Source organism: Bombyx mori, chromosome 25 (assembly GCF_030269925.1).
Source record: "Bombyx mori chromosome 25, ASM3026992v2".
NCBI classification, from domain to species: domain Eukaryota; kingdom Metazoa; phylum Arthropoda; class Insecta; order Lepidoptera; family Bombycidae; genus Bombyx; species Bombyx mori.
In genome coordinates, this window is record NC_085131.1 from 9082783 (window position 1) to 9110541 (window position 27759).

The window sequence follows — 27759 nt, forward strand, 5'->3', positions numbered from 1 at the left end:
CCGATAAATAAAATGTGGTATAACGTCTTGTGACCTGATTTTTTTGATTCATGATATATTATTCAGTTTTTTTTATAACTTACTGGTGGTAGGACCTCTTGAGTCCGCGCGTGTGGGTACCACCACCCTGCCTATTTCTACCGTGAAGCAGTAATGCGTTTCAGTTTGAAGGATGGGGCAGCCGTTGTAACTATACTTGAGACCTTAGAGCTTATCTCAAGGTGTGTATCGCATTTACGTTGTGGATGTTTATGGGCTCCAGTAACCAGTTAACATCAGGTGGGCTATGAGCTCGTCCACCCATCTAAGCAATAAAAAAAAACTTAATTAAAACACCGTTTTATCGCAGCAATATAAATATATTGAACACAATGATGGATGGATGGTATAAGAACAATGTGCTCTCACATAAATTCCCATTGAAACTCATTAGGAGGATGAATTTAAGAGACTTTATAAGCGAGTAAATGTAACATTTCATGGAATCAAGAACAAAGCATTTACAATATACAAGTTCAGCTGTTTGTCTCCCGCTGTCGACAAACCTTCTAAAATATTTATTCTGTATTGTCACGTTATAAATGCACACACACATTGAGCATAGTCACATTATAAACAGTACAAAATGTTCATTGTAGAAAACTAACAATTACTAACCAACGTTTTTGTAATGATTGTTTACCAAACTCATTATCATGTTTAAACAAGATTTACAGTCAATAGACATGTAAATATATCGTGTAATGTAAAAGGTGAATGGTTTGGTTCTTTCATTTGATGAATAGGATTCAAAGCTTTGACGGATACTCAATTGAGTTTCGACCTACTATTTTTTTTTTCTATTTATTGAATCCTTTTTTGTGATGTATTCCGAGAATTACTTCAAAATAATATCGGATAACACTGCTTTTTCAGCTTCATAGAATATGATAGTGGATATGCATAATAGATATATACATACATACAATAGTGAAGATAATCGTTGTGATTTGTTTTTTATAAAATGTAGTAGTAGAAAAGAAGGTTAGGCTTAGTTAGGCTCAAATCACCCGGTTCCTCTGAACATTATAACAACGTACTGTGACGGCCAACCGGTATTAACTGGTAATAACATGTCTTGTAAACCCGTACTCGAAGGTTCCATCATCATATTTTAGCCGTCAAGCTTTAAGGTGAGACATTCTTTATACATTATCATTAAAAGTTCAAACTCGTGGCTCAAGCCGCCACACACTTAGTCATGTTTATGGGCTCCGGTAACCACTTTACACCAAGGAGGTCGTGAGAATCGTTCACCCATTTTTTAATATCTCGAAAACTGGGCTTGTCCCTTCAGACGATGACTTTAAAAAATGAAGAAAAATAGAAGTAAAACACTTAATAGTCATGTGATAAATTGGAAACTATTACGCTGTAACCTAGAATACATTACTGATAAACTGACAGCGACAATTTATTTGGATGCTCTTGTCAAATTTACAAATTTTTAGAAAATTACAATGCGAGCACTAAAGTCTAAATTAAATTGGTTAGTTTTATTTTGCGGTCTTCCAATGCTACCAATACTTACAATTGAAAATGTTTCTCGATGGACTCTTCTCAGTGAATCGTGATTCCGATCCGGTGGTAGATTCAGCGAAGCACTGCTCTTGCTAGGTTTAGTGTTAGCAAATTCTTTCAGGTTGAGCCCGTGAGGTCACCCGTCCGGGCGTAACTAGAATAACCTTTTAGGCTACCAGCTAATAGGTGGGGAGAAAAAATTGAAAATGTTCATAAATATCATCAATGCACTCTGTGAAATGAGTTCACTTAATACGGGACAGTTCCGACACGGCAGCTGCCATTCTGGAGAATTCAAAGGAATCGTGAAAGCGTTTATAAAGAAACTAGTGGTGCATCGTCAATAACTGGGCCAACGAGACTCGTGACGTCACGGATGACCCGACCTGCTACCATATGTCAATGAGGGTGGATCGTGACGTCAGACCAGTGCCGCGAATATAATAATACAAAGAGAATAATATAACGCGTCTAAAATTAATGTAAGAATTTGAAAGTTTTTAAATTTTTAGGCATTTTCTGCATTGAGATTTTCCCCTTGTCTTCAATGCATCTTTGTTATCATTGTAGAAGCGATGAAGCTCCTAACTATTTGTATTATGTGAATACATTATATTTCATAATCTATTAAATAAGCATCGGTAGAGGAAACTGCGCTAATGGTACATTTGTTGATGAATCTGCGAATCTAAGCCGAATTATCGTAGACAACTGTCAAAGTACCAATACTGTATTCTTGTTATGTGCCACGATGTACGAGACGACTTAGTCGGGCCAAGGACGTCGCCCAGGCCGACAGGCGCGCAACAACCAGCCGCAATCAATAACCACCGTCTGACATAATTTGCAATATAAAAACCTGGATCCAACGATGACAGACTTATCTTGATTGTAATATCTTCTCTTTAAAATCTATGCCCAACTTTTCGCTGCAAAATTTCAATTGTGGCTAATCCGATATTTTAAAAAGATTAGTCTCAGATCTCACTTGTCGAGTTTTTTAGCATCTCCTCACAGTTGATAGCCTGAAACAGATGAGAATTGTTAATGGGCTTTAAACAAAGAGTTTGTATGTCAAATGCCATCTGTTTGTGTAAACCAATGAAAGAACTAGATATTTTATATCAGAGATGTTCATAAACTCGTTAAATTTCAATCTTCAATCAATTAAAATTCAATTAAAAATTATTCGTGTGTTTTTTGTGTTCACTAAATGTCCTTTATTGACATGTTTGTTTAAAATTTAAAATCATATTATGCATGTATACTAATAAGTATTTTATAGTAAAAAATATTATTACATATACTCTAATCGTGCTTAAACTATTAGTCTACTTTCATTTCTCTTTTATCATCTTGCAACCTTCGTGATCGTACAACAAAACTGGTTCGTGGTTTCACATTTAAAAATTATTTAAATCCCTCACACAATGGGACATTTTATGTTTGACAAATAGAAATATTGTGTACGTAGACTTAAAAAAAAAACCTACTTGCATGTGTCTGGATAGTTCGGTTCTGGCGTGATTCCAATAAGTAAAAGTATGTATTTTTAGATTTGAAACAAATTAAAACAGATACAGATATGAATGGACTTGAAATAGTTTGTCAAATTCTTAATTTATTTCGTATTTAAAACATTAATTTGCTACTATTCTTAATATAATTAAAAATGTCGGTTGTTTAATGTACATACATATTATATTACTAGCGGACCCGGCCACACGTTGCTGTGGCTGTGGCTTAGGTTTTTGTTTCTAAATAAGTCGCGGCCGCCTATGCTAATACCAAAAATTTACAACGTAAGAACAATTGGATTTCACTGTATTGCGTTTACTACGAAATAAATTTCACTTATAGTTTAGCCTCAGAAACACGTGGTGCTTATGCCATTAAATTGTAGCTTATGTGAAACGTTGGTATTTTTAGCACAGCGCCATCTATGAGATATTAAAGTCACAGTATAACAATTGTCTGTAAAAACTGATTTAAGGCGCCATCTGTTTTAGACTTATGAAACTTACAATTAATAACAAAAATCAACATAAGAAATCATTTTATTGTTAATTAATAAATATTGCGACCATTCGTCGAAATAAAAACCATCCTATCTCTCAAGTTGGATCGAACTGCACATAGTGTGCGAATTTTATTATAATCGGTTAAGTGGTTTAGGAGTCCATTGAGGACAAACATTGTGACACGAGATTTATATATATTAAGATATGTATGCAGTTCTTTGGGGTTTAATATTATATTTTCATCAATACAAATTTTTGTTGTATTTTATTTTAGTTGAGAAAAAGTAATCCATCGAACCTAAACTTGATATGAAAATTAGATTTTAAACGATATTCTCCCTTTTTATTATCGAAATGGTATTATTGGGTGGGAATGATCTGAAGGGTGGCTAGACGGTTCAACGGACCCTTGTTCAAGTTCGTAAGGATTCTGCGTTCATGTACCTGATGTCTAGACGAGAAATATTTAATCTTCATTTCGTATGTTAATTCCAATGTAGCAATTAAAATAAAATAATTATTTTTTTTTAACAAAAACGTTTGCATTATTAACTTATTCAGCTAAACGAATAAATAAATTATGAATTTAGAGAATATTATATTTTAATTAGTTTTTATCATAGGATCAAGGATTGTGACCTTTCTCGATTAGTTTGTTGACCTTCTGGGGTGCGTTTAAATATGAAAAGAAAATTAATATGCATTTGAAACCACTAATATATATATATTTTATTTTTAGATAGCCCACTGGTGTTAAGTGGTTACTGGAGCCCATAGACATCTACGACGTAAATGTGCCACCCACCTTGAGATATCAGTTCTAAGGTCTCAGTATGCTTACAACGGCTGCCCCGCCCTTCAAACCGAAACGCATTACTGCTTCACGGCAGAAATAGGCAGGGTGGAGGTACCTACCCACGCGGACTCACAAGAGCTCCTACCATCAGTAAAAAACCATAATTAAAGAATGCATTTTTATTGTTATTAAAGAGACATTATTAGCCATTAATATTCATGTCACGACCTTTTTTATAACCAGCTCCGTTAGAGTTAACGCGTTTGACCTCCTTCTAGGCCGGTTCACTGTTTGACACATCTGCAAAGTGTCTTGAAAGAAATCAAAAAGTAATCATCATGTTTTGCAAAGTTTTTGTTTACATCAAATTAAGCTATAAACTATTGTTGGACATGATAGTCTCTTAAGTATTTCATTAATCTCATATTAATAATTGTAATTAATGTTTACCTACTGATTTTTTATTATAAGTTAAAATAGTAAAGAACTTATTTGAGTGCCGACGTAATAAAATAATAATTTACAGATAAAGCCTCCTTACTTAAAAGTTAGTAATTAAAATTTAGTATTGTCAACAATGTTTCTTCGTTTGCTGTGTACCGCAGTCTAACGATAGCCATAGTTCAAATAAGATTAACACTGAACTCGTATCTCAAGATCAAGAGAAGCTTTAAAATTGATTGTCGAAAACTTTTGATTACGAAAAACTTGCTTACTGAAATAATACATCACGCTAGCAATCTCACTGTCGAACTCGGAAGACGAACAAGCAGTGGCATTCAAATGTTTTAATGGTTTCCTCTGAAGCAAGAGCAAAATTTCTCATCCATTAGAAATTATTTGTGGGCCTAGGATGATTCGAGGACACAGCCACAATGGACAACTGGCGACTGTCGTCTTTAGAAATGGCCTTTTGTTCGCTATACAATAGCTAAGAGAATCGGAATAGGCGTGTGCGTGTGTAGACAATCACTAAATTGGCTGCATATTGCCACTATCGTTGCTACGTCGAAATAATTCGAAAAACAAAAATTAACAAATCTGGTTACATCTGGTTATAAGTGGCTACTGGAACACATCTACACTTTTTTTGGGTTTTGAAATCTAGCGGTTTGACAATGATAAGAAGAACGCATAATGTAGATGGTAGGCAGCGGCTTGGCTCTGCCCCTGGCATTGCTGAAGTCCATGGGCGACGGTAGCCACTCACCATCAGGTGGGCTGTATGCTCGTCTGCCTACAAGGGCAATAAAAAAATTTGAAGTTTGTAATAAAATCTATTAAGATTCGTACATCCAGTAAATAATTGAAAGGGCATGGGTTACAAATTTCTGATATAAGCATTTAAAGATGTCGTGGAACGGAGATAATTTGTCTTTTTCTCGAAAATCGAGTTGAATAAATCGGTAATACGGTCGTGGAATTTGACGTCATGTTTCGCCGCAATATGCTGTTTGTACAGCATGAAACTCAATGATTTGATTTTTTTTAAATTAGGAATACTTTAATTCGCGAAGATCGACTCTGGTTAGGTTTTAAGAGACGGTAAAAAACAGTCAATAATGTTATGGAGATGGTTTACTGGTGGTAGGACCTCTTGTGAGTCCGCACGGGTAGGTACCACCACCCTGCCTAATTCTGCCGTGAAGCAGTAATGCGTTTCGGTTTGAAGGGTGGGGCAGCCGTTGTAACTATAATTGAGACCTTAGAACTTATATCTCAAGGTGGGTGGCGCATTTACGTTGTAGATGTCTATGGGCTCCAGTAACCACTTAACACCAGGTGGGCTGTGAGCTCGTCCACTCATCAAAGCAAAGACTAGAAGAACAATTAATACTTATTGTCTGACGCTGCTTACGTCAACTTCGGCAGTATCTGCATAATCTGCATTGATTATTTCCTCTTTATATCAATGAAAAATATTTACCGCAAATTCATTAATAATAAGAATTATCTGCTCTGGGTTTTTTAAAATGTCTTTGCTGTCACTGATTATTTGTATTTATGTAATAATGAAAATAACGTAGAAATTATTTTTGATTAGTCACTAATAAGTCGTTTTGTATACAATTATAAAAACGAACGAAGTTACTGCAATTATAAAAACTGTGTCGAAATGAAAAGATTAAATTCCTAATTAGAACTTCCTACGAACTGTGCATTGTTAAAATAGTATAAGAAAGTAGAATGAGCTTAAAACAAGAATTGATGTCCCATTTTATGGAAGCTTGTGTGGGTCGACTTTTTATCATTATGTTTCACTGAACATTAACCGACTGTGATATTAAAATTTACGCTCTGATATTTACCGAATACAATATCTATATATATAAATGAATTGCTGTTCGTTAGTCTCGCTAAAACTCGAGAACGGCTGGACCGATTCGGCAAATTTTGGTCTTGAATTATTCGTGGAAGTCCAGAGAAGGTTTAAAAGGTAGATAAATATGAAAATGCTCGGAATGAAATAAAAATAACAATTTTATTTTCCCTTTGATGCCCCCCCGACGGATGGATTCCTTTTGTTTTAAGTTTATTTTATACAAAAGTTTAGGTCTTTTATTTATCGATTGAGGCACTACAAAGTCTGCCGGGTCAGCTAGTTATTAATAATATAGGATATTTTAATATCGATAGAATGTCACGTATTTCCTTCCAATAGTACGTAGATACTTTGTATAGTTTTGTTTTAGTTTTTTTTTTCTCTCTTGTAAACTGACTACAAATATGTATTCGTGACGTAACAACAATAATACCTAATCCACTTTATGTCACGTTCACGTTCTGTCAGATCTAATGAGACCTTTTCAATGTTGTCAACTACTTTCATAGTACATCAATGCGGCTATTCCCCCAGGCTATTAACGATCTGTCCGATGAACTTGAAGATTCTTATTTTTCTCTGCAACAATTTACTACTTTGTATTTGAGAGTCCCGGTTGCTGTATTTCATACTTTTCATTATTGATTTGTACCAGGCGTGTGACTTCGCATCTTCAAAATATCTCACAAAGACTATTTAATACTCTGTTTCTAATTCTAATTTGAGCCGATAAATTGAAATTCAAAGGTGTTTTTTTTTTCTCAGTCATCAAAAGGTCATTCAACTATGAATGCTCCTTAATGAGAATAATGTATGTATGTAGAGACAGTAACCTCGCCTACGTAACGCCCACGAGTGACAGTAACAAACAATACAGAATTCGATCGACCTTGGAATTATCTTATCCAAGTCCCATAATTTTAAATGCGAAAATGTTTTATTAAGCTTTCTAAAATATTTATAGTTAACCTCTCTATACACAGTTGTAAATTTAAATTGATTCGTAATTTATATTTAAGGGGGTAATAAAATTACGTCGCCTTAGAGATCGAGAAAGGGCCGTAAAACTTTATTGCTCGGAATGGTAACACTTCCGCTGCTTTGTAATTACACTTAATTTAAAATTATACAATGACAGTACTTGCTGTACAAAGTATAATAGGTAGGGGCGCCTATTTTATTTTTTTATTGCCATTGTAGGCAGACGAGCATACGGCCCACCTGATGGTAAGTGGTCACCGTCGCTCATGGACGTTAGCAATGCCGGGGGCAGAGCCGAGCCGCTGCCTACCATAAAGTACTCTCCGCAAGCCTCGTTTGAAGAAGGACATGTCATAGCGCTCGGAAAACACCGTGGAGGGGAGTTCATTCCAAAGCCGGATAGTACGTGACAAAAAAGATCTTTGGAAACGCACTGTCAATTCTCATTTTCTTCGAAATTCATACAGTTGCTCTTACACTTTGTAGAAAAAAACTGTATAAACCATGCAAGCCGATACCGAGTGGTTTCGTCGTTTAAATGAAATTCTCGAGAATATAAAAAAAGGGCTATTGTATAAGGTGTTTGACTATCGAAACTGGAAACTAATGGATATCGTCTGTCAGGTAAATGACGAAGGGCGATCAGACAGACGCCTCAGAAGCATTATGTCGAATCACGAATACATTCCGTAAAGATTAGCCTTTTGATTTGGGATAAAGGTTATCGCCAAAAAAAGCCAGCAAATATTTTAACCAGTTATTTTATATATAATTCAATGTAAATATTGTATTGTGAACTGTGTTATCTATATATTAATACGTGAAGCAATAACTTCGTATCCCTTTTTACGAAAATTGCGCGAACGGAGGAGTATGAAATTTCCCACACTTATAGAGAATATAGAGAAGAAGTGCACAATGCTAATATTTTTTTAAAAATAATGCATAAAAGATACATTAAATCAATAAAGAAAACATTACACATACAACCATGTATTTGACACACACACGCATGCATACTATTTATTTATTGTGAAACTTTTGTTCTTGACGTCTGTGGTCAAATTGAGAATAGATTAATTAATGTTTTTCTTTATTAATATTTTTCTAAAGTGTAGTCTTGGCGAAATCTGTGACTATAGAAGTATAATAAATAGTCTTTGATAATAGAACCCTAATAATGTTCAAACTTATAATTTCAACTAATTATAGTCGAATTTCGATTACTACGGGTCCACTAGTAAAACATAATTCGACATTTTTTAATAATAAATAATAAATAAATAAGTATTTACTAACAATCACGCCACGTTAACTGGTCCCGTGATAAGTTCGTAAAGAACTTGTGTTACAGGTACCAGATAACGGATATAAATGTAAGATTTTTATTATACACATACATATATTTAATATACATCCATAACCCTGGAAAAGACATTTATATTTATCATACAAATATCTTCCCTTGGCGGGATTCGAACCCGCGACCCCCTTGTGTAGTGACCATGTCACTTACCACTACACCAGACGGCCGTTAAAGATTTGCAAATGTATCGAAACGATTCTCTATGCGAACAAAATAAAAGAGATAACGTACAGTAGGATCGGAAGCATCCGTTCCTATGCTTCCAAATTAGATTGTGTGGCAACCCAGGCGTGATGATAGGCACCGGTATTGAGTTCATGGCGAGAAAATTGCCTTGCAGTGGCTCGCTGAACGTCTCGCTCCGGCGCTGCCACAGCCCCTGCCCTATTAATTTACACCTGCGGTTTTGTTTTACCACCGCCGCGCCGCTTCTATTACACAGAACCATGTCAAACGCCTTCCGATGACATTTATCTATACATTAATACGTGAAGCAAAAACTTTGTATCCCTTTTACGAAAATTGCGCGGACTGAGTAGTATGAAATTTTCCACACATATAGAGAATATAGAGAAGAAGTGCACAATGCTAATATTTTTTTTAAATAATGCATAAAAGATACATTAAATCAATAAAGAAAACATTACACACACTACATACCATGTATTTGACGAACACACGCATGCGTACTGTTTATTGTCAAACTTTTGTTTCTTTATAAATATTTTTTTTATAGAGTAGCCTTGGCGAAATTTGTGATTATAGAAGTATAAAATACAATCATAATAGTGTAAAAACTTACAATTTCGAGTAATTATAGTCGAATTTCGACTACTGTGAGACCTCAAGTTTTTATAAAAACACGGAAATTAAATTTTATTCTGAATCGTCTTTTACTGTGTGTGCTTTCGTTTATCGTGAAACATTTTCGCGACGTAACAGAAATATGCATAAAGATTTTAATTTAAGCATTTTATGTGTGAAATAAAGAATGATGCGGTTTTCTAAATCTTAATTGCGTGTTTTATTAGCTAGATATATAATTTTAGTTGGGTATATACATTATGCATGTCCACTAAAGTATAAACGTATAGTTCGAAAAGTACAATCATAATATGAAAGTACTTCAATTAAAACCGAGTATGATGATATCATTGATATCTCCGCCCAGACATCGTTGGGTTAAAACGTTGACATATTTAATAGTGAATGCGACGACTGAAGGGAAATACATTGTTGTATTATATATAGTCAGTTTGCGCAATAAAGTACGGTACAACGCCCTTTTATCTCGTGTTGTGGCGCCAGTTTTTCTTCTGTTTATCATAGCTTTTTTTTTATCGCTTGTATCAGTTTCTCTGTTAACATAAACTGTTGACGCGGCAATTTCTCAATCGTCTATGTTTTTTTTATGTTACTTTTTATTTTGTACTTCTTTCGATATCACGTTTTAGTTTGGCAATAGAATCACTATAAAGATCAGTCTTACGACCTAGCGACTGGTGCTTAATATTTTCAAATTCAGAAACACTCATTATTTTTTCTCGATAACATTATGAATTGTATTAAAGGAGTGTACTGAGGAATTGTTTGAGATGATTTCATCATCTCGTTTTTACTATCGTACCGCCCGCTACCGGAGTACAGTTCATTCATACTACCTGGAGCCACTGCGTTCATCCACAGTGCGATTCCAGAAATGTTTTTTGCCACGTACCGTCCGGCTTTAGAATGAGCTCCTTCCCTCCACGGTGTTTCCCGACCGCTATGACATGTCCTTTTTCAAACGAGGATTGTGGAGAGCACTCAACGGTAGACAGCGGCTTGGCTTTGCCCCTGACATTGCTGAAGTCCACGGCCGACGGTAACCACTCACCATCAGGTGGGCTGCATGCTCGTCTGCCTACAATGGGCAATAAAACAAAATGAACACGTGATCGAAGTGCGTGATTTGTTGAAACGTAGGTAAGTTAGTTAGTCAGTCAATTAGTTCCGGTAAAGGCAAGTCAACGCACAACCTACGTAGGTGTATTTACGTGGGTAACGGTTTTGTAATCACGAAGTATACGTGAACGTGTAACATTTTGAGCACGAACACGCGAGTCGGTGCCAGGTGTTCCCCCGCTGGCATTTCTGGGTTCGCTTTCAGTAAAGACCTCGCGACGATCCTTATGATATAACTCGCGTTGTACTGTCGTTTGAAAGAGCGCTTTGAAGAAAAATATTGTAATCAAGAGATCACGTGATAAAACGAGACTAAAGCATTTTTAGAAATAATTGAGATATTAAATAAATTAATATGCCAAGGTTGAATTTTTTTAATAGCTTAGACGAATAACGTAAAAAAAAAACTCTTATTTCTTCAAAATATTTTTAATTTACGTTTCAGTTCCATTGTATTCGTTCGTCACGCACGTTGATTCGGTTTTGTGGTTTACAGAAAATAAAGAAGTGAAGTCGGATCGCGTTGCCCAATATTACGAATCCAGACGCAGCTGCTGTTTCGTAATGGGTTTCGAATTACCATTATTAGATTTGAAGAAAACTCCATCTGTGTTACTAGCGCATGCTCCGGCAAGTTTAGTCTGTGTACGGTAAAATTGAACAGGCCCGTAATAGAAACATCAAAAGATATCGTTTTCACACAATCAATCGGTGAATATTATTAAATGTGTAGTAGTGAGTTCGACTTGTGAACTAGCCCATAGACACAATCCACTAAGTTTCTCGTCGGATCTTCTCAAGGGGTTGCGGTTCCGATCTGGTGGTATATTCAGCGAAGCACTGCTCTTGCTAGGGTCAGTGTTAGCAATCATCTCAGGTTGAGCCCGGAGTTCACCTACCGAATCGCGCATAGTCGGAATAGCCTCTTAGGCTACCAACGATTAGGTAAAAAGTAATATAAAGTATAGTTTAAATGTATGTATTGTATCTATTTATAAGAATCATTAGTACTTGGCTTGTATTTTAGAAAATAATTCCTGAGCAAAAAATATTTTCCGAGCGCTATGACATGTCCTTCTTCAAACGAGGCTTGTGGATAGTATTAAGCGGTAGGCAGCGGCTTGGCTCTGCCCCTGGCATTGCTGAAGTCCATGGGCGACGGTAACCATACACGATCAATCAGGTGGGCCGTATGCTCGTCTGCCTACAAGGGTAAAAGACGTGTTGGAATCTCAAGTAACTATACTGAGACCTTAGAACTCATATCTCAAGCTGGGTGGCGGAATTTACGCTGTAGATGGGCTCTAGTTACCATTAACACCAGGTGGGCTGTGAACTCGTCCACCCATCTAAGCATCCTGTTATGAGACCGACGAGCTTCATAGACTTTCTGGGAATCGTATGGGACACCAACCACATACGACCAAAAAAAAACGAATGAACAAGTTCATTGCTGCAATGTAGTTTATGTCATCGTAATGCGATGCAGCTTGTGTTGGTGACGCAAATTGCTGCGGCACGTTACTCAACGTCGGCAATGCAGAGTTGCAAACACGCTAAACTGCATTCTTCGGTGGACGATTTTCGTCTGATCGATTGGTTAAATTTCATGTTTTTTTTTAATTACGAAAAACAGATTAACTATGATGTACCTTAGTCTACTTTGAAGTTAAGAAGGCCCCTACACATCTCAACGGTAATATCACCCTGAGCTGGCTCACAGCACTACCAACCTACCAGGGACAAAGATATAAGTTACAGGAAGAAGTGAAAAATGTTGATTATAAAATGAATAGCTATCATTTTATATCAACGATAATTTAACAACAAGAGAATCTTATCAAGAGTGAAGTAGCAGTTTCTAAACCTATAATTGTAATTGCTTGTTTTCACAAAATAACGCGTTCGGAGCATTCATTGCCTGGGACAGACGTCGGATCTATTAGTACCTATAGTGGTGCGCCTATCAGATAGGTCAAGGAGCTCACTTCTGCTGGTAGGTAACCGCCAGAGCTTATTGAGATCACAACATAAATGCCGTCATCCAGCTTGAGTTATATGGTCGAGTTCGAGTATAACGGCTGTCCTAAACTTCAAATCGGATCAAATCACTGCTTCAAAGCATAATAAAGCAGGATGATGGTACCCACGCGCTATCACCAGTACATTGGTATTATACTCAGAGAACGCTGCTGTTTATTCTTCGACGAATAACTTAATTACTTTTTACGACATCCACCGGCAAAGACGGCGCAGCGTCATTCTAGACACCACAAAATCATTATTTTTTAGTAACATTAAATTATAAATAGGTCTTTCTTCCTTGGGCCAGTGAGTAAGAACGTTCGGAGAATTATTTTTTTGAAAATACATAGTCATTTCGGTTCCCAGCAGCATTACTTACTAGTTAATTGAACGCGACCTTTACCATTAAGTGAATTTAGATTTCGTCTCCCCGTAATTGAATATTAAAAGGTCGCTCCATCTCTCAGACGCGACGGCACATGCCTGCATCGATATCAATTTGCGTGAAATGAAATACTTGAACGGCTTCGGAGAAGTCTGAACCTGTAAACGTTGGAATAAACGTTAAATTGACGGTGACAATAGAAGGTGATTTGTTTATTTAAATCAGCCAACGTAACCACTCTCTTAATAATTAAAATGAAAAGATATAGTTACCGATAAAGTTTTTTTTCTTTTTTCTTTCAAAGGTGCTACAATAGAAAAGCTGTTGTAGAACTAATGACAGCGGTCTAGAAAGAAAAGAGATAATCATGTACAAAAGTAAAAAATTATTTCTTTGAGGAGTTACAATAGACTTACCAAAATGTGGGCCTCTGTTGTTTTGCAGATGACGTGAGAATAATCTGACCCCCGATATAAAAATACCAAGAGTGGAACGTTGGAAAGTCCAATCTTATTAAGGAAATGATAAACAGTCGGAATGGGTATTTTTGTTAGAAAAAAAAATGTATTGATAAGTTCTGAAACGTATAAATATTATTTTTTCCGGCTTTATTTAACGAAAAATATTCAATAAAACGTTATCTACACAGCATTGCGTTTGTTTGCTGCGATATACTAACAAGAATAATTAATTAAACTTATGAATTAATACATTTTATCTATTAGTGCTAATTGGATAGTCACTTATAGAAACTGTTGTATACAAGTAAATTTATATTCACATAAACTGCCGTATTTATTTATTGTTTATTCAAAATCATAAAAATAAACGAATTGTTATTGTCCTTAAATATAACTACGATTTTAAAATTTCACTCCCAATTGGTTGAGGATGGTGTGACGGTACAAGATGGGGCACAGATCGTGTTTAGTTTCGTAAGAGTAAATTATATAATTATAATTATAATTTCTTTATTTACTACATACACTCTTAAATCATGACCTAGAATACTATTTACATATTTAACAAACTGAGAGATTACGCAGATATTTTTTCACCGTGGAAGTCAATTGTGAACATTTGTTGAGTACGTATTTCATTGGAAAAATTGGTATCCGCCGTGGATTCGAACACCAGTGCATCGCTCGACACGAATGCACCGGACGACTTATCCTTTAGACCACGACGACTTCAAAATAAATGTAATTATTATGCAATCATTTATTTAAAAGTACTTGTACCTAATTACTTTTATACGTGTATAAAATTAACTATACGTATTATCAGAAAAGTTGGAGGGAAAATGAGCGTGACCGTGATTTAAATTAAATAATATGTTAATCAATTGATCTAAAATATTGTTTCCAGCAAATGAGCGGAAACTCTGCCTAAAATAGTTTTCTAGTTCATTACATTGTTAGTTTGGCTCTTTCAATGTTGAAGTTTGTTAACATTTTTCGTAACTTCTATTCACGATACTTGATTAAGTAATACTAAGTAATGGAAATAAAATCATCTTGCGTCACACAGAAATCTATGATACTTAAAATCCTTGTTGTACATTATTAGAATTAATGTAAATAGTGGTTCTCGCAAACTTTTCTCCAGAGGTAAACGGTTGTTTCTTCCCTCAGCGTTTGAGTGCGCAAACTAAGCGCGATTGAGGGCCGCGATCCGCTTGTTCCTCTCCCTCACCTTTACTCTATGCAAGTACATTAATTTCAACTATATGGATTGTAAAAATCTGCCTGTGTGCTACTTTGCGTAGACATGTTTTCAGCCCACACAGATTAGTATAGACTAGGTAGAAAAATAGACGGTAGTTAACACGGAATATCGACGAATAACACCTTAGTCAGCCGGGACAACTGCATACTATTCGAAATGTCGCAAAAAATGTAATAACAGTAAAAAATTCACGATTATACCGTAAAAGGACTTTTAATCATGTCTACGACTCACAAAAACTAAACAACAAAAAACTACAATATTGACTCTTGTATTTTTGCCGTTTGGAAATCATGTGTTTCAGAACATCCGTTATACCAATTATAACTCGTTGCGTTAAATGAGTCTCTTGAACCCCACTATAATGATGCAAATTGAAGTGTTTGTCCGAACATCATTGTTCCCGTGTACCACCTAATTTGTAGTCTTGGAGATTTTAGTTTGGCCATGTATCCTAATACTAAATGTAAATTATTGAATTCACAAAACAATATTAAAATAACATTAGATGTATTTTCGTTTTCTTGTATAGATCGACAATACCATCTAATCACTGGTGATAGGACCTCTTGTGAGTCCGCGCGGGTAGGTACCACCGCCCTGCCTATTTCTGCTGTGAAGCAGTAATGCGTTTCGGTCTGAAGGGTAGGGCAGCCGTTGTAATTATACTGAGATCTTAGAACTTATATCTTTTTTTTATTTTTTATTGCCGTATAGGCAGACGAGCATACGGCCCACCTGATGGTGAGTGGTTACCGTCGCTCATGGACGTCAGCAATGCCAGGGGCAGAGCCAAGCCGCTGCCTACCGTTTAATACTCTCCACGAGCCTCGTTTGAAGAAAGACAGGTCATAGCGCTCGGGAAACACCGTGGAGGGGAGCTCATTCCATAGCCGGATGGTACGTGGCAAAAAAAGATCTCTGGAAACGCACTGTGGATGAACGTAGTGGCTCCAGGTAGTATGGATGAACTCTACTCCGGTGGCGGGCGGTGCCGGGCGGCGGATGGTAAAAACGAGATGTCGGTATCATCTCGAACAATTCCTCAGATCTCTCTCTCTTCCTCTTGAGATTCAATCTCAAGGTGGGTGGCGCATTTACGTTGTGGATGTCTATGGGCTCCAGTAACCACTTAACACAAGGTGGGCTGAGAGCTCGTCCATCCATCTAAGCAATAAAAAAAAATAAAAAAGCTACATAGTATAAAACAAGGTCGCTTTCTTTGTCCCTACATCTGTCCCTATGTATGCTTAAATCTTTAAAACTACGCAACGGATTTTGATGCGGTTTTTTTTAATTGATAGAGTGTTTGTTATATATCATACGCCACAAACTCCGTCACCAACCTCGAGACGTGACGTCGAATCCTGAATTGATTTCGTACAAACGTCTGTCCTTCTAACTGGAACGCACGACTGCTTCACGGCAGAAATACACAGGATGAAGTTTACGATTATATTCAGAATTCAGCGCATTAAGCTTTATTTTTTAATTACATTACGAAAATGATTTGTGGAAGGTTCGCAAATGTTCGTGGTTATTGACAAGTAGAGCGGCGAACGCAGAGTCTGGAACGGTGATGTAATTCAACCTTCACACCCGTCTGCTGTCAGTTTCTAGATTCGAAATTGATACGAACGAAACACAGTTTGACTGGTTTTCAAAAACAGAACTCATTCAATAACTAGACTTTGTTGGAAGTGATTTGGGTCCGTAAATATTGTATTGTATGTAATTTATTGATACTAGTGGTCCTGCCGTAGTCGAAATTCGACTATAATTGATTTAAATTATAAGTTTGAACATTATTAAGGTTCTATTGTCAAATTCTATTCTACTTCTATAATAAATTTTTTTTTCAAGACTACACTATAGACAAATAATATTAAATATAAACAATACAAACAATATTAACCTATTCTCTATTCGACCACAGACTGTGCAATAACAAAAGACTGTGTGTAATGTTTTTGATATTGATTTAACGTATTGTTAATACATTTTTTTTTTAAATATTGGCTTTCTGCACTCTTTCTTTATATTCTCTATAAGTGTGGGAAACTTCATACTCCTCCGTCCGGGCAATTTTTGTAAAAAGGGGTACAAAGTTTTTGCTTCACGTATTAATATGTAGATAGAAAAACGGCAATGTTGATCCTAACAACTTGCTAAAGCTTAAATATTACGGCCTTTTTAGTGCCGGTTACCATCCTTTAAAAACATCAGCAGTCTGGCACGCGCACGCTAATGCAGGTTGATTCAATTATACTCGAGAAGGCATCCTCGTGGAGACGTGGAAGAGAGTAAGAATTAATAATACAAAAACAAATCATTCAATTATGCATGTATGGCACTGTTTTATTCTATTATGACTTAATCCGATGTGATCATCAAGCCATAACAGTGAATATTGAATGAAGGGATCAAACGTTATTTTGTACATTAATGGCTATATTAGACGCATATTTTTCTATTTATTAAGAAGGACATCAATGTAGTTTGTCCGCGGGTTCATAAGATAGGAATTAGTGAGGAACGTACAGACATTAAGTTAGTAGGATACTAAGACAACGAATTGTCTTCGAAGTATGACCGAGGCAACGTAGTCGGGTAGACTTAATTTTTTTCATACACCAATAACATTAATGAACTTGAAACTCACGGATCGTTTGGAACCTCTGGGTCTGCGGAGGGACTTCGGTTCCCTCTGTATTTTGTACCGTATGTTCCATGGGGAGTGCTCTGAGGAATTGTTTGAGATGATACCATCGTCTCGTTTTTACGCACCGCCCGTCACCGGAGTAGAGTTCATCCATACTACCTGGAGCCACTGCGTTCATCCACGGTGCGTTTCCAGAGATCTTTTTTGCCACGTACCATCCGGCCTTGGAATGAGCTCCCCTCCACGGTGTTTCCCGAGCGTTATGACATATCCTTCTTCAAACGACTCTTGTGGAGAGAACTTAACGGTAGGCAGCGGCTTGGCTCTGTCCCGGGCATTGCTGAAGTCCATGGGCGATGGTAAAAAACTTAACTATGATTCGGTTACGACACGTAGAATGTTTAATGTAGTCAATAGTAAAAAACTTTACCAAGGAAATGTTTTGTCTACCGGTCGACGATACTCTAACTGAACATAAGAAAAGGTCAAGAATTTCGGAAAGTATTTAATTTGATTGTATTTTCTTGTATTTCATTGTCCTTCGGTGCTGTCTTTTTTTCTTCCTTCGTACTCACGTCAGACATGTCGTGACGTCCAATTAGGTTACTGGTGGTAGGACCTCTTGTGATTACTGGTGGTAGGACCTCTTGTGAGTCCGCGCGGGTGGGTACCACCACCCTGCCTATTTCTGCCGTGAAGCAGTAATGCGTTTCGGTTTGAAGGGTGGGGCAGCCGTTGTAACTATACTTGAGACCTTAGAACTTGTATCTCAAGGTGGGTGGCGCATTTACGTTGTGGATGTCTATGGGCTCCAGTAACCACTTAACACCAGGTGGGCTGTGAGCTCGTCCACCCATCTAAGCAATAAAAAAAAAAAAAGGTTAATGGATGAAATACAGACTACTAAAATAGACGATAAGTCCGTATAAAATAAAATTTCACGTTGTTACTAACAAAACTATGCTCGTGTACCTTTTAACTTAACAAGGATACGATGACAAGCCTTTTTGGGGACGTTTATTTTTCTCGCTTGTTTTGTGTATGTATTCGAAAACCAAGGAACGTGTAGATACTAAAAGAGATAAGAACGTAGGTACCAGGAGAGGTTTCGATTCAATCATTAATTGAGCAGCTATGGTAATTACAACTTAGGTGTCGTTTGCTATTAATAAAGTTATACGTGTATTAATAATTAAGGTACAGCTCAACCTAAACGAAAAATATTGTTGAAAACTTTAGTATTAAAACATTTATCCCTTTATCGTTTATATTTCGTGGGCCCGCCATCAATGACAAAGACTTGCTGACGCCTCGCCGGTATTTTTTTTCTGTTTGGAGTTTTGCTAACACTGGCCCTAGCAAGAGCAGTGCTTCGCAGAATCTACCGCCGGATCGGAAACGCGACCCACTGAGAAGATCCCGCGAGAAACACAGTTGGCTGTGTCTATGGGTTAATTCACTCGTCGAGCCCTTCGTCGCAAGCGACGGGTTCGACGAGGACGGTGACCGCTGCTTGTGGTACCTAAAAGCACCGGTAATGGATCGGGAGGATTCATAATGACGTGTTTAGGGCGACGTCGACTGCTTACCATTCGGTCTACAAGATCGGGTATGTCGTGAATCCCATAATCGCCTTTAAATACGAATCATATAGAGTCCGAAACAGCTGGCCTCGCCGGTTACGTCAAAACATTGACCACGCGTCAGCTGACTTTAAATCGTGTTACATTGCGTGCAGTGACAAAAAGCGTTCTTTATTTTCGTACAGGGGCTCCTTAAACCCTTAACTGCAATAAAAAGAAAACATTACTTTTGCAGAGAATGATTTTAAACTAGGATGAAGGAATCAATAAACATTCCACTAGTTACCAGCGACGATCCTTGTGTGACCAGTGGTTACCTAAATATTTTATAGGTACAAATATCGAAGTGACTTGAAAAGCCGGTCGTCTTTCTTTCCTTGAGAAAAGTTACAGGTTGATCTAAAACACGTTTAATGTTTATTTGTTGTATGTTCACAGATCGGTAGGTCATCGGAGCCCCCGATCGACTTCGTCGTGATGGACACGGTGGCCGGCGACAAAACTGGCGACACGAAGGTCCTTCAGAGCACGATATCGCGGTTCGCGTGTCGCATTATCGCCGACAGGAACGACGTAAACAACTGTCGCATTTACGCAGCTGGCTTCGACTCTTCTCGAAATATTTTCCTAGGGGTAAGTTAATACATTCTCAAATTTCAGATATATTTTTTTTTAGCTTAGTTGGATAGACGTTCTCACAGCCCACCTGGTGTTAAGTGGTTACTGGAGCCCATAGACATTTATTTTTATTTATTTATGTACACACAAAAAAGAAGACATAGTACAGAGTAATAGGAAAATTATACACAAAGGCACTACTTATTTCTTTAAGAAATCTCTTCCAGCAGACCTGCGAGAGGATTATGAGAATAATAATTAAAAGTGATGAGTGTCTGTAGAACAGCTAAAATAACAAATACAACATGAGAATTGTAGTAATAATATACATACAAATAGCAAATATTGTTAAACTTGAATACAAAATATTATAAGTAACACAGTATACACAGTATATATGATATCTACGACGTAAATGCGCCACTAACCTTGAGATATCAGTTCTAAAGTCTCAGTATAGTTACAACGGCTGCCCCGCTCTTCAAACCAAAACGGATTACTGCTTCACGGCAGATATAGGCAGGATGATGGTACCTACTCGCGCCGACTCGCAAGAGGTCCTACCACCAGTAATTACGCAAATTATGATTCCATGTGCGCAACAGATAGTCTTTTATTCTACCTGTTTTATTTCGGTCTACATGCATTTGTTATTTATTGATGTTCTATTCTAGATCTTATTTCTAATGGCATTAAAATACACTATGCTTTATTATTTTACAGTCTATCTAATCTCTTAATCGGTCTGAAACGCATTACGCGTCTAAGTTTTACTAAATCTATATGCATTAGGGTTATTTCGCATGGTTTATTAATATTCCATCAAACACAATGCCACGTGTTTCACTATACAATAATTATACATAGTCGATTTCTAAGAAAATACCCAGCGTAACAACGTTACGTGACTTTTGCTGAAAAGGGTTTACAATTTTCAAGCCCCACAAATACTGAAGTACGAACTTGATACACAATTACGGTAAAGCAAATGTGATTTATATAAAGCTAAAAAGGTTTAGGTTTCCGTAAAATTAACTTTCGTTAAAGCATTCTTATTTTTATTTAATATTTAAAATTGAGGCACACCCTAAGCTAAAGGATATTTAATATGAATAAGTAATGGCGACCGTGCGAGCGTTGGAAGCCGTTTATAAATATATAATACGGTATAAAAGCTGGTTGATTGTGAAGTTTAAAAAAAAATTAACATTTTACTGTTGAGATAATTATTGTTTTTGTATCTAACGCTATAATCAGTGAAATACATTATTTATTTTGCAAGCTCGTCGGTGCATGTATGGCAGTGTGAACGTAAATTGAGCTTTTTTATTTTATTGCGTAAATATATAGATTCACCTTGAGACCATACCTACTGACGAAACATAAGTACAAATCGCGTGATACTCAGTGATGTCTCTTTTGATTAATGAAAATAAATACAACCTGAGTTTCATTACGGCTTGCTTTGTCGACGCCTCGGATACGTAAAATAAGAACTCCTTTAGAGAGCTTTGTATGCGCCTTAACAACAAGACCAACCCACTGAGTTTCTTGCTAGAGCATCTGAGTGGGTCGCGATTCCAACTAGGTGGCGGGTGGTAGATTCAGCGTAGCACTGCTAGAGCAAATGTTAGCAATTTCCCTCCCGCTGAGCCTCGCGAGATCTTATGACAAGTTATAAAAGGCATATTGCTCGAAGAACAAATGGCTGCGAGGGTTGAAAAGTTCTCGAGTAACGACCGCGCACCAGAAAAGCCCTTTTAGCCCTTCCGCGACCACGACCGACCAATCACGGTAGCGAAACTTGGGGGAGGTCAGTGTCCAGCGGTTTATGTCTGTGGGCTGATGATGACGACCAGTTATAGAAGATTTTTCTCACCACACATTGGTAGTCAACCTTAATATGTATACATTACAGGAGAAAGCAACGAAATGGACAGAGAATCACGAAATAGACGGTTTGACAACTAACGGTGTACTAATCATGCACCCCCGCGGCGACTTCTGTGGCGGGAGTGCTACCTGCGGCCCGTGGCGCGAGACGTCCGTCGGAGGGGCTGTCTTCTCGCTGCGGGAGAGTCGCTCAGCACAACAAAAGGTATTAAATACATTTAATTTTATACTCAAGCTGTGTTGAAGACAACAGATGGAATCAAGAATAAGAACGAGACATGAAATATGTTCAAAGCATAAACATGTTTTTTTTTATTGCTTAGATGGGTGGACGAGCTCACAGCCCACCTGGTGTTAAGTGGTTATTGGAGCCCATAGACATCTACAACGTAAATGCGCCACCCGCCTTGAGATATAAATTCTAAGGTCTCAGTATAGTTACAGCGGCTGCCCCACCTTTCAAACCGAAACGCATTACTGCTTCACGGCAGAAATGGGCAGGGCCACCGCCGTACCTACACGCGTGGACTCACAAGAAGACGTCCTAGAACCAGTAATTACGTAAATTATAATTTTGCGGGTTTGATTTTTACTACACGATGTTATTCCTTCACCGTGGAAGTCAATCGTGTACATTTGTTGAGTACGTATTTCATTACAAAAATTGGTACCCGCCTGGGATTCGAACGCGCGTTTCAAGTTTTTGTGGTGGAATAATGATTAATTTATTGATAACACTATCGAAGTTTTCTTATGGAAACGTACCTTATAAAAAAAAACTACGTGTGAAATACCTAATACAGGTTTATAGTTGAATTGCGTTTTTGCGACAATACAGGGAAAGAGTGTCGGTGTAGACTTTTTGCGGTCAATGTGATCAGGGACGTCATTATCCAGTATATTGTGCTCTCTGTCTAGCACGAAATTAAAACTCTTTTAATATAGCTTCCTTATTTCTAAACAGATTTTAATTTTGTTTTTATTGATCTGCTCTATCGACTGTTCGTTTTTATAGTTAATAAAAAATCAGTCAGTCAATGTGTGAAATGTAGGAAACCTGTTTACCATTGAAAATGTTATGCCTGAAACTTTATGCAGCGTCTATGCTCTGTTCCTGGCATTACTGAACGTTTGAGAATTGGTTACCACTAATCGGATCACGGCCTGTATTTTCGTGTGCCTTAAGAGACTTACTACCTACTAATTTTATAAATCCAAAACATTACGAGGATAATTGGTGGTTTGAATTTGAATTTGAAGAAACTACTAAATGGATTTTGATGAACCTTCACGGTGCAATTATAAGATACGGGGCGCGCGAATTATTTCAAGAAATTGTTATTTTTCATAATCTTAATGTATATTAATTATAGTTTAATTTATAAAAACAATTAGTCATAGCAGAGAGTGATCAGATATAAAAAAAATACCCTGAACAGATAAGCTAGTTTGCGCAATAGCAAATATATAATGTAATGTTTGAATAAAACTGAGATTAAGTAATTATAATGAGGAAAATATTTTATCTCTGTTATCATAAAAGTGGGAAGATCTAGTTTCACGCGAGTGTCTTGCGTCAGGTGCTGTCGCAACGGTGTTCTGTAAACAAAATTCCTTGGAAGCTCTCATTAATGCTTTTTAGATTTATCAACTATAAATTCAGTCACCACTATCATCGGCATCAGACATATCTTCATTATTACAGTGCAACCTTAATATAACGAACCTCAATATAACGACGTCCTCGATTTAACAAATTCTTCGTTGTCCCCTTGAAATGTCCATAAGAGTCAATGTAAAATATGCCTTTACATTGCGAAGATTTCTTGCGAACAACCTCTTTATAACGAATTTTCTACTACTACAAAAAAGTTTAAGTACCTCTCTCTAATTAACGAATTTTGTCAACCCAAAGCCTATAAATAACTTTCCCACCAACATGACCATAGTATGTGAACCAGTCTCGCGTCAGGTTTGACAGAATTTGTTACGTACCTAATTGTTTTTAAATAGAAAATACATCCAGTAATTTGAAAAAAATGTATTATTAATCATTAGTAGAAGTTGTTCGCTAGAAAAAGATGAGTAGGTACGTAATGTTGAGGTGAATATATTTTTTTACCAGTTTATAACAAATGGTACGTACCAACGTAACCTTAATTTAACAAGCTTTAGTTTACCGAATTACTTGATATAATGAATATTTACTTGTTCCCTTCTGATTTGTTATGTTGAGGTTGCAATTATTATCTGACTGCTTACTTTCTACATAACGCCCACCTTTAATACTAATGGGAATGATAGAAGGGAGTCATGTGTGATGCAATTTAAATCTAGACCTTATGTAATTGGGTGATAGAATTTTACATTGTGGTGGCGCTAATTGATTAACATCATTTGGATTATGAACTTCGAGAATTTTCCGTTAACGCGATACAGAAGTATTTAAGTTTAAGCGCACAGATTTTGCTTTATTAAGGTAATAGTTTAAATAAAAATGACATTTTTATGTATTGTTTCTTTTTAGGGCTTGCCGTGCCAGGCAGAAACAAATGTACTCAGAGATGGGACAATGATAGATCTGTGTGGAGCCACATTGTTGTGGAGGAGTGCCGAGGGACTGAAGAATTCACCGGTACATTTATCTAATTTTACTATCATAAATTAATCTTTTTTTTTCATTTTTAATTTAACTAAATTTTAAATTTTCTAACATTTTAATCATCATTCAGGCTATTATATTTATTGTACGTATTAAATGTGTATGTAAACAATACTTTAATATGAGAAATGTAAAAGTATGTTTGTTTGTTTGTCCTTCTTTCGCGACGAAACGAAGCTATGGATTGAAATGATTTTATCAAAGTGATAGTTTTAGGTCAGTAAAGACACATTGGATAGAAGGTACATTTACTAAATTACCTTTAGAAAAAAAAACATCGACACTTTTCCTTGACGAAATTTCTAGAAATGTTGTTTTTCCACGTACAGACAAAACGCGATTTAGAAGCTCTAGTGGACGAGTTGAACGCCGGCCGGCCTCAGTGCCCGGTCGGACTCAACACGCTGGTCATTCCGCGGAAGCTGTCCACCGCGCACCAAGACCTCAACCAGCCCTACGTGTACCTCAACTGCGGACACGTGCAAGGTGAGGCCGGTGCACTAGTATATATCTCGCTACGTTGGTCATCGCAACATGAGAGCGTCTGAGCACCACACCATCGCGCGTTTCGTATTGGGTGACGGAAAATATAAGTAATCTAGTATATGTTCCATAACGACTATACATGTTTTTTTTAAGCGGTTACCAGAGCCCATAGACATCTACAACGTAAATGCGCCACCCACCTTGAGATATAAGTTCTAAGGTCTCAGTATAGTTACAACGGCTGCCCCACCCTTCAAACCGTAACGCATTACTGCTTCACGGCCGAAATTGGCGGGGTGGTGGTACCTACCCGTTCGGACTCACAAGAGGTCCTACTACCAGTAATTACGCAAATTATAAATTTGCGGGTTTGATTTTATTACACGATGTTATTCCTTCACCGTGGAAGTCAATCCTGAAGATTTCTTAAGTACGTATTTCATTACAAAAATTGATACCCGCTGGCTGGACAGGTGCATCGTTCAACACGAATGCACCGGACGTCTTATCCTTTAGGCCACGACGACGTTGTTGTAGGTGCGAGACATTTGGGTAATTGGAATTCAATGGATCAATCGAACATCATCCTATGAGCGGTATTGCTGGCTCTTAATATTACTATTAAAATTTGATAGGTCTCGCTGTACTGATTTACTTAATATGTTCATTAATTAAGAACTTGTAAGTACACTGATAGACATAGATATAAGGAAATATAATATTATTATTGACCCAATCTTTGAACTGTGCTGTTTGAGTTTAACCGGCTCAATACACGGTGACGTCGAAATGCTATTATGAATTAGTGTATTAATAAATACATCTTTAAAGTTTTGATATTCGTGTCACAACTGTTTGAGTATTAATATATTGAAATATTAAATCTATTATTTACACAATAAGATAGTGAATTTTATTAAACTAGTTGTAAGTAATTAATGTAGTGTTTGTACAAATGACATGTTAACGAATCAACGTCGCGTCATGCATTGATGGCTGTGATTGGCCAACGATGACGTCATATCGCACGAACCAATCACAAAACAGAAAATGCAATAGTGGCACCAATTGTCAAAATTTTAAATAATATAACACGAAGAAAAAAGATGGACGCGCATTTCAATTTTGTATTTGTAAAATAATTAAAAATAATATAATGAGTATTTGAAGAAGTAAACGCATTTATTCATTTTCTTGGCCACCTCAAGATACATCTAAGAAATAGACGCAACAGACATGAATATGTCGCGATACTCAATTTCATATTGTTTTATTGAAAATTTTCTAGATCAGACGAATTGACGTCCTCTCTTAAGTAATTACCGAACCCAAAATACAACAATGTAATTAACGTTTTACATTGAGTCACTAACTTATTGCTAAGATGGGCGGACGAGCTCACGGCCCACCTGATATTAAGTGGTTATCGGAGCCCATAGACATCTACAATGTAATAGCCGCCACTCATCTTGAGATATGAGTTCTAAGGTCTCAGTATAGTCACAACGGCTGCCCCGCCCTTCAAACCGAAACGCATTACTGCTTCACGGCAAAAATAGACCGGGTAGTGGTACCTACCCGTGCGGACTCACAAGACGTCCTACCACCAGTAAGTACGACAAATTATAATTTTGCGGGTTTGGTTTTTATTACACGATGTTATTCCTTGACCGTGGAAGTCAATCGTGAACTTTTTTCAAGTACGTATTTCATTACAAAAATTGTTACCCGCTTGCGTGATTCGAACACCGTTGCATCGATACTTACGATTCGGTATCGATTTCAAACCGGAAAACACTATTGCTTCCCAATATAAATCAAAGGCAAAGTTACATAGTATTTGAATAAGTTATTTTTTTATGAATTAGCAAGTTACATCGAATGTCATTCATTCCCGATCCTGCGGACAGAATGGAAAGCAGTCGACGTCGCCCCAAACACGTCATTTCGGATCCTCCCGATCCACTAACGGTGCTTTTAGGTACTTCAAGCACCGGTCACCGATCTCGTCGAACCCGTCGCTTGCGACGAAGGGCTCGACGAGTAAATTAACCCTCAGACACAGCCCACTGAGTTTCTCGCCGGATCTTCTCAGTGGGTCGCAATTCCGATCCGGTGGTAGATTCTGCGAAGCACGGCTCTCACTAGGGTTCGTGTTAGCAACGTCGTCAGGTTTGAGCCCGTGAGCTCACCTACTAGTTAAAGTTACGCTGAAATAGCCTCTGAAGGCTCTCAGCTAGGTAGGAAAAATAATAATAATAAAATAAAGAAGGTCATTGACCTCGGTCATTAAATACTTTCAATGATTGCGTGCTTAATCTTTGAGTACGTTTCCCGCATGTGATAGTTGTTGTTGGTTGTCTGCAGGGGAGCACTCGTGGGGCGCCGAGGGCAGCGAGACTGGGGTGCGGCGGTGCCCGATGTGCTTGACGGCGGGCCCCGTGGTGCGCGTGTGCATGGGCATCGAGCCCGCCTTCTACGTGGACGCGGGACCGCCCACGTACGCCTTCAACCCGTGCGGACACATGGCCTCCGAGAGAACCGTCAAGTGCGTGTAACTGTTTAACCTAACAACCTGTTGTCCAAACTAAATGGCAGTGTTACACATAGCGAAGAATGAAAGACTATGTGGTTTAAGCCACTTTTTGATTTATTGCTTAGATGGGTGGACGAGCTCACAGCCCACCTCATGTTAAGTGGTTACCGGAGCCCATAGACATCTACAA

At 37.4% G+C, this 27759-nt stretch overlaps 1 protein-coding gene across 1 annotated transcript in view; it reads left to right on the top strand.

Moving 5' to 3' along the window:
- The window catches only part of LOC101743010 (protein pellino), a 62482-nt gene that overhangs the window by 29148 nt on the left and 5575 nt on the right, over positions 1 to 27759 (top strand). The window contains exons 4-8 of the mRNA XM_062676185.1: positions 19813 to 20007; positions 21911 to 22090; positions 24413 to 24520; positions 24877 to 25033; positions 27401 to 27581. Of these exons, the coding sequence (XP_062532169.1) occupies positions 19813 to 20007; positions 21911 to 22090; positions 24413 to 24520; positions 24877 to 25033; positions 27401 to 27581 (821 nt within the window). The remainder of the gene's footprint in view (positions 1 to 19812; positions 20008 to 21910; positions 22091 to 24412; positions 24521 to 24876; positions 25034 to 27400; positions 27582 to 27759) is intronic.